General features: G+C 39.5%; 3 protein-coding genes and 1 long non-coding RNA gene across 7 annotated transcripts; 2 read left to right on the forward strand and 2 right to left on the reverse strand.

The window, feature by feature from the left end:
• The first annotated feature begins 97 nt into the window (after positions 1 to 97).
• On the forward strand, positions 98 to 2,340 carry LOC132202878 (DNA repair protein RAD51 homolog 4-like). Of its 2 annotated transcripts, none has more exons than XM_059630167.1 (3): positions 98 to 833; positions 1,087 to 1,806; positions 1,866 to 2,340. In XM_059630167.1, the coding sequence occupies exons 1-2, from the start codon at positions 374 to 376 to the stop codon at positions 1,500 to 1,502; spliced, it is 876 nt and encodes a 291-aa protein (XP_059486150.1). In that variant the 5' UTR covers positions 98 to 373; the 3' UTR covers positions 1,503 to 1,806; positions 1,866 to 2,340. The 2 variants fall into 2 exon arrangements, with proteins under 2 accessions (XP_059486150.1, XP_059486151.1); XM_059630168.1 differs by having other exon boundaries at positions 109 to 346; positions 1,557 to 1,806; positions 1,866 to 2,334.
• A 734-nt stretch (positions 2,341 to 3,074) lies between these two features.
• On the reverse strand, positions 3,075 to 4,019 carry LOC132202881 (uncharacterized). The gene is made up of 3 exons (XR_009442409.1): positions 3,745 to 4,019; positions 3,467 to 3,679; positions 3,075 to 3,410 (listed from the first exon to the last, which is right to left on the reverse strand). It is a non-coding gene; the product is annotated as an uncharacterized LOC132202881 (long non-coding RNA).
• Positions 4,020 to 5,774: 1,755 nt separating this feature from the next.
• LOC132202879 (uncharacterized) lies at positions 5,775 to 8,647 on the reverse strand. Of its 2 annotated transcripts, none has more exons than XM_059630170.1 (7): positions 8,494 to 8,647; positions 7,436 to 7,513; positions 7,252 to 7,320; positions 6,942 to 7,028; positions 6,647 to 6,700; positions 6,439 to 6,513; positions 5,775 to 6,263 (listed from the first exon to the last, which is right to left on the reverse strand). In XM_059630170.1, exons 2-7 carry the CDS (start codon positions 7,511 to 7,513, stop codon positions 5,955 to 5,957), a joined length of 672 nt encoding a protein of 223 aa, XP_059486153.1. In that variant the 5' UTR covers positions 8,494 to 8,647; the 3' UTR covers positions 5,775 to 5,954. The 2 variants fall into 2 exon arrangements, with proteins under 2 accessions (XP_059486153.1, XP_059486152.1); XM_059630169.1 differs by having other exon boundaries at positions 6,942 to 7,034; positions 8,494 to 8,645.
• A 773-nt stretch (positions 8,648 to 9,420) lies between these two features.
• Positions 9,421 to 11,220, forward strand: LOC132202876 (cationic trypsin-3-like). 2 transcript variants are annotated; one of them, XM_059630164.1, is made up of 7 exons: positions 9,421 to 9,662; positions 9,723 to 9,883; positions 9,948 to 10,111; positions 10,173 to 10,351; positions 10,409 to 10,540; positions 10,586 to 10,816; positions 10,871 to 11,220. In XM_059630164.1, the coding sequence occupies exons 1-7, from the start codon at positions 9,585 to 9,587 to the stop codon at positions 11,135 to 11,137; spliced, it is 1,212 nt and encodes a 403-aa protein (XP_059486147.1). In that variant the 5' UTR covers positions 9,421 to 9,584; the 3' UTR covers positions 11,138 to 11,220. The 2 variants fall into 2 exon arrangements, with proteins under 2 accessions (XP_059486147.1, XP_059486148.1); XM_059630165.1 differs by having other exon boundaries at positions 9,425 to 9,662; positions 10,595 to 10,816.
• Positions 11,221 to 11,252: the final 32 nt, after the last annotated feature.

Raw genomic sequence — 11,252 nt, forward strand, 5'->3', positions numbered from 1 at the left:
AATATATAATCATTAAAGCAATAAAACCAAATGCAAAATTCTCAAAATCAAAGAATTTTTTGTTGCAATTTCTTTCGTTCACAGAGATGCCGCAAGAGGTCCATCCCTCCATCCGCAGTGGCAAACAAAACAAAAACAAAGAACACACGTGGGATGACTTTTTCGTGCACAAATATATGCCAAAAAAAAAAGAACAAGACACTTAAAAAACTGAGCGAACCTGAGCATCAGCTGAGCATCGTCCTTCGTAGGTGATGCAGAACCGTGAGGTGGAGTTCGTTTGGCGGCTGTCGCAGAGTTTGGACCCTCGAGCCGCTGGCCACGGCCTGCTCGTGGCCCACTTGTTGTAAGTTTTTTCCTCACTTGTCAGGTCATGGCCCATCATCAGGTAGGCGACCTGCCGGAAGAGCTGCTGCAGGGTCGGCAGCTGAAGAGGAGAGTGAGGAGTGTGCGCGAGTTGCTGTTGGGCGACGACGCGGAGAGCAAGGAGACGCGTGCCCTGAGAGCCAGGGTGGCAAGGGCGAGCGCACCCTTTGCGCAAACGGGTCTGCAGACGTACCGCGAGTTGGTGGCCACCGCGGCCGTGCTACCTTCAGGGTTGCCGGCCCTCGATTTGCTTCTCCCGGACGGCGGCCTCGCCAGCGGCCAACTGATCGAGGTGTGCGGATATCCGGCCGCCGGCAAAAGTCGCCTCTGCCACACCGTCGCCTGCAACGTCGCCCTCAACCTTGAGAAAAGGGTCCTCTATATCCAAACAAAGGGTGACTTCAGCGCCAACACCGTCCTTAAAATCATGAGAGGCAGATTCCAACTCGAGTCATCCTCCTCCAAAGGTTGATAAGATAGAAAAATATTTAGTTCAATTCTAAGATTAAATTCTATGAAAATTTATTAAATATTTACTTCACATTCATTTCAATACGGAAATTTTTAATAAGAAATTCCTGAGAGTTGATCAATCAAAATGAAAAGAAAAAGATACAAATTCATTTCAATTTGAAAAATACTTAATTATTTCCATTGCCAATTTTAAATTAATCATATTATGTGTTAAATTTACATCTTGTTTCATAATTTGGATTTCAGTGGAGACGGCGATGAAGCGAATCTCTGTGGCGACCGTTCGCAGCCTCGAGTGTTTGGTGGTGCAGTTGCCAGGACTGGTGGCCGAGACGCGGCCGCGTCTGGTGGTGTTGGACTCGGTGGCCTCCTTGGCACACCCTCACCTGGGCGGCGGCCAGATGCGCACTCTGGCCAAATTGCAAACAGCGGCCGCCTTGCTGAAGAGATTGGCCGCTGAGCAGCAGGTGGCATTTCTGGTCGTCAACCATCTGCAGCAGCCAACGGCCGAAGAAAAAGAGCCCAAGGCTGCCCTAGGCGCTGCATGGCACTCAGTGCCTCACACCCGTCTGCTTCTCTCCAAAGGTCACCCTCACGGCACCGCCACCCTGCTCAAGGACCCTACCTGCTCCAAGAAGAAGACCATCACAATTGAATTCTAATTTATCTCTTCTGAAATATTTAAATGAAGCTCTTGAACTATTTTGTTGGTACAGGAAGAGGTGTAAGAGACTCGAAGAAATTGGATCCCTCAATTTGCCCAGTGGTGCTGTCCGGCCCGCAGTCAAGTGTCAGTTCTGCTTCAACTCGTGGAATGAGCAGCTCTTCAGAGTCCGAGTCAAGAAGAAATCGAAACTGAAAACCAAATCGAAAAAGGTCCTCAAGAGACATGAAGCTGACCCACTGCAGCTGCGACCTGTTGAAAAAAACCTGGTTCCTAAACTTAAGAAAAACTGCCCTGCTCTGGTAATATGATAAATTTTTGCAAATTATGCAAATCAACTAATTTATTTTTTCATTTGAAGATTCTGACGTGCCCAATGTGCCAGAAAACATCAGAATTTCAATTGCCGAAAAAAGTTGCTCCCCCTCCAGAGACCCCAGAACCTCAGTCATTGAAGAAAAAGAGGAAAAAGAGCAAGAAGGACAAATTGTGCGGCCTGAGAATGTCCTTGAATAGTTCTGATCTGTCCTGTCATTCGCCGCTGCTCTCCTCTGCAGCCTCTTCCCCTTGTGCCTCGCCAATTCCAGTGAAATCGCCAATGACCTCGACCCCCAAATCAGCCTTGACAAAACTTAAAGTAAGTCCTGCTGTAGTTGCCAATTCGTTGAAAAAGGACAAACTGAAAAAACAAGTGGTGAACAAAGATTTGCTGAAGAAAATGATGCTCAACCAGTCACGCAAAAATACACTCGGAGACTTTTTAAAATCAATTCCCTGATTAAATGTTTATGATAACTGATTAAATCAACATTATTTTCAATACAAATAATGTGCTTTTATTGCTCTAATCTGACAAAGCTTTTGGATAAATACTATTCTTTTGGTAATTTCAATAGGTAAGCATGAATATTTTAAGTTTAAAACCATTTTGGACAATTACAAAAGGTTGCAGAGGTCGACATTAAAAGATTAGTTTGGCCCTTTTTGGAGTGCTCCATGAAACCCTCGATGGCCTCTTCAAAGACGGTCCTGCAGACCGGACAGGTGCTGACACGAAACACAAAAACAGCGCTTGACAATTCCAGAATTACCAACAACATTATGAAGCCGATATTTATATTTTTATGGTGAAAAAGTTTCTTAATAATTTAATATAAATAGTTTTGATTTCTCGTGAGCAATTTTTTATATGCTGCGATATGAAAATTAGATATTGAATAACAAAAGATAAAAAAAGCAAAATATCCCACTTTAGAAATCATAAATAAGGAATAATTACAAACAAATCCCGAGATGCAATTAGTTAACAGGCATGTCAAGTTTCTACTGAAGAATTAATTATGCTGAGAATTTATCTGGTCCTGCAGTTTGCTTTTCAGCTCCGCTTACAGTTCTCTCCGAGTCAAAGTTCACCCCTCAATCAGATTAAAAAAAATTCTATCAGTTTCTTTATCAGCACTACTTTTAGTGAACATCATCGTCAATTTCTCGAATCACTGTAAGTTATATTATTTTTTATTAATTTTTTTAATGGGGTAAATTGGTTCTGCAGAAAAAGCGCATAAAAGTAGTGACAAGATGTTTATTTTTCATCAAATATATCTTCAGAAGATCCATTTCCATTTTTTTTTTACAACTATTTTATAATTCAGACAGCAGTTGAATAGAAATCTAGGTAATGAACATACCTCTAAGACTGCGTGTTAAACTAGCTCATTGGGAAGGGGCCAACTGCGTCAACAGGGGCGTCCTCTTGCACCTGGGCACCAGCTGGGGCCACAGCAAGGGCGCCTCCTTCCTTCTTCCATCGCAGCCCCAGCTGAGGCCGCAACAGGCGGGGCAGCAAGAGGCGCCAGCATATACTGGAAAGGTACCATTTCTGCTTTCTGCCTTAAGGTACCACCATCTGCAATATTGTTATAGAAATCAATTTTGAATCATAAAAAAAAATCAAAATTTTACCCTCGGTGATGACAAACTCCGCTCCCAAAAAGTCCAGCAACACATGCAAAAATCGGTCGCCCAGCAGGTCAATCCGACGCGCACCTTCAAGCAGGTCATGGGGAATGTTGTCCATGTCTGACATCAAAGGGTTTGGGTAGCGAAGGAGAATGCTACGCGCGTCCATGACGCGCGTAATCATACCTTCCTTGAGCTCGGCCTTTGTGATTGGCCCTAGAAACAAGAGAAGTTAAAATTTAGATTAAAAGTGCCTCGCAAAATAATGAGTTTTGCATTACCGCCGCCTCCACGGTACGAAAGTGGGATATTGTGTTCCCAATGGGACAGCAAGGCGACGTGTCAGTGCGTCAGGGTCACCGCGGCCTTTGGATTGAAGGATTTCTTGCAAGTCTTCGCCTAAGGCCATTGCGTTTTTGATTGTCTGGTCGGCGTCCATTGTTTCAGCACGAAGTCCGGAGTCCTTTAGGCTTTTGGGCTCTCCTTTGTCTCGGTTGCTCTCGACGCATGGCGCATGGTCGCATGGCAGCTTATTGCATGGTAGCCATGACAGTAAAGCCAGTAAACAAGGGAGGTTACACGTGACGTCACAGCCACTTTTTAGCCAATGACAATGTCCAATTTAGCACCCCAGCATGGCTGCTATACACAGGCCTTACGGACATTTGAAATCTCGCGCCACGTTCGTGCAACCTCCCTCGCACGGTTTCGCGCTCCTTGGTTTCGCGAAAGTTTCGCGTTTCGCCGATGAAAGAAGCGGAAAGAAGAAAGAAACACCAACAATGGCACGCCCCCTTCACCGTTTTTGTGCGATTTTTCAAGTTATGAAGTCTTTTTGCTAATTATTTACAAATGCAGTGCATCAAATCGTAGGTTCTCTTGCTTTGTCTCTATGTACACTGTGCCAATCACGGCGACAGTATGTTGCAAAATGGAACGAATTAAAGACGTCGTAAGTTGTTTTTCTTAATCAACAAATCGCGACGTGTATGTATGCATACATAGTTAAATTACATACACAATTTATATTTGAATTTTTCTTCCCAAAAAAGGCGTCGAGAGCAACGATTTAAGGCTCTGCACAAGGTTAAATTAAACTTGGTTGGTCGGCTCGGGCTTTGAGTCCGACGTCGTCATTGACGATTTTATTACCTTTAATATACATATATAATTATTATGATAATCATCTTCCTACTTCCTACTTTACATTATTAATATAATATTATGTATATGTACATGTTTGATACCAGCTCTCACCACCCTATTAATATTAGACAATTAATTCTTTTTTGCATGGGCGCTATATGTGCCTGGAAATATTTTATGAATCATCCAAATTTTCCCATTAGTTTGTAAATTTAGATTTTTGGTTATCTTTTAATGTTTTTTGACCACTTATATGTATTATATCATATTTGTCGATTTTTACGTGGATTTTGGATCATAATTTTTTTTTCAATTTTTAACTCTTGTGTCATTACAGCGGGTGATGATGAAATGGAAAGAGGGAGCAGCAATGCCAAAGTCCAAACAGCAACAGCAAAGTTCTCACCTGCGAACCCCAAGGTCAGGGGCAAATGTGGCATCCCCTCAATGTGCAGCACCCTCGGAGTGGATCGTCAGATAAGTGCCGTTTTGAATTGTACATCGATTCTTTGTGTTCTTTTCCACTTTCTTTCTCATTCCAGAGCATCGTGCGTATTGCTCCCAGCTGAGGAAGGCTCATCACAGGCAGCCGTCGGCAATTACACGGAGCAGAAGCAACAGCAGAGGTGAACGCAGAGGGCTCTTCGCGATGTCTCGATTCCAGACCGACGAGGTAAGATAATATAATGCTATTGCCCTGGGAGTACATTGAGTACAATAAAAAAAATATTGAAGAAACGATGCGCTATGGCGACATTTTAAAAAAAAGTTGCTCCCCCTCCAGAGACCCCAGAACCTCAGTCATTGAAGAAAAAGAGGAAAAAGAGCAAGAAGAACAAATTGTGCGGCCTGAGAATGTCCTTGAACAGTTCTGATCTGCCCTGCCATTCGCCGCTGCTCTCCTCTGCAGCCTCTTCTCCTTGTGCCTCGCCAATTCCAGTGAAATCGCCAATGACCTCGACCCCCAAATCAGCCTTGACAAAACTTAAAGTAAGTCCTGCTGTAGTTGCCAATTCGTTGAAAAAGGACAAACTGAAAAAACAAGTGGTGAACAAAGATTTGCTGAAGAAAATGATGCTCAACCAGTCACGCAAAAATACACTCGGAGACTTTTTAAAATCAATTCCCTCATTAAATATTTATGATGACTGATTAAATCAATATTATTTTCAATATAAATAATTTGCTTTTATTGCTCAAATCTGACAATGCTTTTGGATAAATACTATGCTTTTGGAAATTTCAATAGGTAATCATGAATATTTAAAGTTTAAAACCGTTTCGGAAAATTTAAAAACGTTATAGAGGTCGACATAATAAGATCAGTTTGGCCCTTTTTGGATTGCTACATGAAACCCTCGATGGCCTCTTCAAAGACGGTCCTGCAGACCGGACAGGTGCTGCTGGTGCTGGCGATTGTGGCACTGCAGAGCTGGCACATGCAAATGTGTCTGCATGGCATCAGCATCACGCACTTTTCCACCTCCATACAAATCACGCAGAGTTTGCTCTCGCGCTCGGATTCCAGCAGCAGCTTCAGGGTGGCAGGACTGCAGGTCTGACGCGCAGCACGGCGCTCCCTGAAGTTGGGCACCTGCAGAGAGTCATCCTCTTGATGATCGTCTTCTTGCTCATTTTGTAGTCCTTCTGGCCACTGGAATTAATGATCTTGTTAAAAAAGCAAATTAAAAAATCTCTTGCTCCAAGTTTGGCCAATAAACATTTTAATTAGAATATATCTTTTTCGGTAAAAGTAATAATTAATTTTCTTGATTTAAAATAAAGATCATTTATACGCACATTCATTCTAGATAATTCAAAACCCTTACGTTGGAATCATCTAAATCAGGTTCTTCTCTGTCCTCATCCTCAGCAGTGAAATGAACTTGCTGCACTCTTGAGGGCTGTAATGAAATTTGAAGTATAATAAGTTATTACAATTGAGCTTGGAGACAAAAATTTTAGTATTAGTTTGTGTTACAAATTTTAAAGACATATTATATTTGATCTAAAAACTAAAAATGAGGGAAAACTCACTCCAGCGCCGTCTTCTCTGGCTTCTTGTCTGCGTCTCACGTTTTCTTGGGGCGGCTGCAAACAAAGTTTAATTTTTTTATTAAACCAATAAAAGAAAAACTCGCCTGACATTCTATTTCATATACAAACAAACTTATTTTGAATTCAATTATCCTTTACATATTTTTAATTTTTCAAGTAATTAAATATGTTAACATTGTACGCTAATTATTACAATAAAAAAGTTATTTTTGTCTAGGTACTTTTTAATTTTTTTTAAGCAAATTTAAAAGAGGAAGATATAAGACACACTCACTTCATCTTCCTGAGAGTCACTAGAATCAGACACCAGATTAACAAGCCTATTCCTGTTGGACGCCTCTCTCTTGTCCTCCTTTTTCAACTGCAACTATAAGTCAGGTCATCATTTTTAATCAATATTGGTACCAAAGTTTTAACTTGCCTTTCGGAAATAGAAAAATATAATTAAGTTATTAAAAAAAAATAATAATAATTAATAATAAAATTTCAAGATGAAAGTAAAAAAAATAGAGAAAGTTATTTTGAGAAGCATTCAAAGTCAGTAAAAATTTTTGTATTTGACAACAAAAAAGTTTTTATTTTACCACGCGCTGCAGGACTGCACGGCTAGGGTTGCACAAAATCGTATTTTTGGGAATGTTGGACAAGTCTAGCTGAAACAGTTAAATCCTCATAATAAATAATTAAATTCTGGAAATACACTTCATTAAATAAATTGGTTGATAGGAAAGAGAATTTCCATGATATATTGATTAATTATCTACTTACTTCCTCCTCACTTGAATTGGACGAATCAGCATTATTGGTTGGTGTTGTTTGCTCAACCACGGGAACAAAGCGACTCATCTGTATAATTTATGAGAAAAATTAAAAATAAAATAAAAACAAGTCAGATTAAAAAGTTCCAAAAATAACAGGGGGTGATTACCGATCGCATTACAAATTTATTCAGTTAATAAACAACCAATGATAAGGCTGTTCTTTTTTTATTTTCTTTACATCTATGATAAATTAAAAATAAACCAGCTGACGTTTTTTTTGCTCACTTTTTTTCTACTATAAACTTTACTTCACGTTTCTTCATTTTCATGTTTGCAAGAACCCAATATATGATATGTAAAAATGTTTTATGACCTTTGCAATTCCGCTTATTCTAAAATTGCTTTCAAAGCAAAGATTTCTGAAACGAAATGTTAGGCTTTTTTACAGCTCATTGTGATCATAATCGTGCTACAGGTTGTGGCGCGCGGGCAGGCAAAGCACCGCATTCTGCACAGCTCGACGCGCGTCCAGACAGGCGCTTGAAAAATTCTTTCAATTAGTCTCGAAAAACTCCCTGAGCGATTTAATATGATTGTATAATTTTTATTATTAAAAAGAGCCTGAAAACTTATTCCTGCATAGTTCCGTTTTATTTCATTTTTTTGGAGTTATTTTTTATACGCTGTGATATGATAATTAATTTATTTAATAAAAAATATTTTGTTAACTAAAAAGCAAAATTATTTACTTTGAAAAAATAATTATGAATCAATAATTACTAAACAACCCATGAAATAATTAAAAGAAAATTCCATTTTCTTCTGTGAGCAGGCGTGTCAAGTTTCTAATGACGAATATATTAATTAATTATTCTGATAATTTCTACTCTCGCAGTTTGCTTTTGTTCAGCAGGTCAGTTAAATGTCAATTAGAATATAACTAATATAAGGAAAAAAAATCGTCGCAATTTTATGGGCTTCTTTACAAATTAATACATTTCTGTAAATTAAAAAAAAAAATATATATATATATATATATATATATATATATATTATTTAACTTACAATGGTGCAATAAATTGGCAAAAATCCTGCTGATAGAAAACGGTCTTGTTTGATGCGCTGCTAGATCTCAAAAGGCACCAATGCGCGGCCAACACCGATAATATTCTCTCTGACTGACTCTGGAGGGCGACTTGAAATCTATGGCATTTAAAAAATGGCAAAATTGTATTGCGCGTCATCGTCACTGTTCATCTGAAATTTTCACATCACATTGCTGGTATATTTTTAATTCCTCTTCTCACAAAGCCAATCCACCAACCTGCAATAAAAATTATTGAAATTAATTAATAAAATCATTTGTAGTGGAGCTTTTAGAAAAAAATTACGGCTAGTAATTTAATTTATAAAAAATATATATTTTTTTCCATTTACCAAACATTTTCACATTTAATATTAACATTTTATGCTATAGCGATGTACTGTTCAAATGTGCTAAAACAAATCTCTACAAACTTTTGATGGAATGAATTTTATTGGCGCACTTATTATTATTTTTAAGCAGATCGTTAACATGAAAAGTATTCTGGATAAAAAAATTGTATTGAATTTTTATTGTTTTCTATGACGATCATTCAATAATGCACGCAAAATAATTTTAAGCTTTTAAACAAGAAAAAAAAGAGTGAATCTAGAACCTGCTTTTAATAACACGCAAGTTTTTTAATTTTTTATTTTAAAAGAAATTAGCTAAAAATTATTGATAATTGCTCTGTGTGCCTACTTTGTTGTAAAAAGTTTACAACAACCTTGCATGGCCTTGACTTTTACTAATATATATATTTTTATTTTTACTTTCCTCGTCAGTCGCCAATGTATAAAATATATACAATTATATACTGTATAGGCAAGCGGGCGGCGCATAATAGTGTTTGCTATAAATTGACGTCAATTTATTCGAAATCCTCTCTTCTGAATTAAGGTATACATATAAAAACGGACGACCCGTCGTCACCTGTCGTTTAATCCCTACTTAAAACGAGTTTTTTTTACACCACTGCTTCACGTGAGAGCTTTGGTTCAAAAAATGCGTAACCTAATTTGAAGAAATAAAATCACTCTCGCCCGCGCGCCTACAATGCTATGACTCAATCATGCGCCTCCAGCATCTGCTCCTAAAAATTTTTGTCATCCACCTGCAGCTGTCGGTACAAACCTCAGCCAAAGAAGTTGTGAGTAACTGCATGTTTTAAAAATTACTATCTAAATTTTCTTAACAAAATTTTAATAAGGAACTGGTCGAGAGTATCTGTTCGAGCAATCAAAATCAGCAGCCGTCGCGGCGCCTCCGCTCAACAAGCGCTCGCCAACCCACGGCTACTGACAACCTGTTGTTCTTTCCGTGGTCCAACTGGTCACCCTGCAGCAGGTCATGCACCTCATCTAGATTTAGGTACACGTTATTTTGTCATAATTTTTTTTTTTTTTTTTAAATTAGAAGAAAATTTATAAAATAGACGGTGCAAGAAACAGGGTCGGTGCACGGCCGAAGTGGAAAAGGAAGAAGCGTTTTGTTTTGCAAAAGACAGTCTCTGCTTCAAGTGGATTTTCGAGCAGGTGTGCCAGCAGGAGGAGTACGAAGGAGAGGCCACCGATGAAAACTACCAAGATTACTATTCAGGTTGGAGTTGTATTTGAAAAATCAACACAAATTCATATTAACTTTTCTCCACTTATATAAGAGTACGAAGGAGATTTCAACGAGGAGTACATCGACTCTTTCGAGGAAAATTTGGAAATTGAGAAAAATTACTGCGGCGTCTTCAAGCCAAATAATTCGGCTCTGACCAAGATCATTGGAGGTCGACCATCCGAGCGAGGCCACTGGCCCTGGCAGGTCGCCGTCCTCAATAAGCACAAAGTACTTGATTCAAAATTTTTATATTTAATCCGATTTAATCTTATAAAATATTTTTAGCACGCCTTCTGTGGTGGAACCCTGATCGCGAGGAATTGGGTTCTGACGGCCGCCCATTGCGTTCGGAAGACGCTCTTTGTTCGCATCGGTGACCACAAGTTAATCAAGTCCTCCGGCGACGTTGAAGTCAAGGTAGAAAATTTCAACTGATTAATCAAACCTTATATATAAGAAAAGTATTTAAAGGTGGTCGAGTCTTTGGTGCACCCAAAATATGACGTGGACACAGTTGATAACGACATTGCTCTGCTACGCCTCAGGGACACTGGCGGCACCTCCGCGCAACAGGTGGCCTGTCTACCTTCAGCAAACCAGCGGCCACCGAAGGACCGTCTGTGCACCATCATAGGCTGGGGCAAGAAACGGCCAACTGACTTTGAGGGCACTAAGATCCTCCACCAGACTGAGGTGAAAAAATTTCCATAAAAAGGTTTTGAAATTATTGCGAATTCTTTTTTATAGGTGTTCGTGATGCCGGAAGGGCGGTGCAGGCAGGTCTATGAGAATTATCACATCACAGAAAACATGTTTTGCGCGGGACATCCAAGTCAGGTGCGTGACTCTTGCGCTGGGGACTCTGGAGGGCCCCTGCTCTGCCAAGTGGGCGACCGGTGGACCGTCTTTGGGGTCACGAGCTTTGGAGAGGGCTGTGGCAGACGCGGAAAGTTTGGTGTCTACTCAATGGTGCCCAACTATGTTCACTGGATTCAACAAACTATCTCTCTGTAATATGTAAATTGAAAGCTAGCGGATACCTATTATTATTCACATTTGAAATAAATTAAACGACATTTGGAAAAACTGATTTTTCAAAGAAAATCTACTTAATGCAGATAATTGAAAC

The sequence above is a fragment of the Neocloeon triangulifer genome, unplaced genomic scaffold (genome assembly GCF_031216515.1).
Source record: "Neocloeon triangulifer isolate White Clay Creek 2 clone unplaced genomic scaffold, ASM3121651v1 ptg000015l, whole genome shotgun sequence".
Lineage (NCBI taxonomy): Eukaryota > Metazoa > Arthropoda > Insecta > Ephemeroptera > Baetidae > Neocloeon > Neocloeon triangulifer.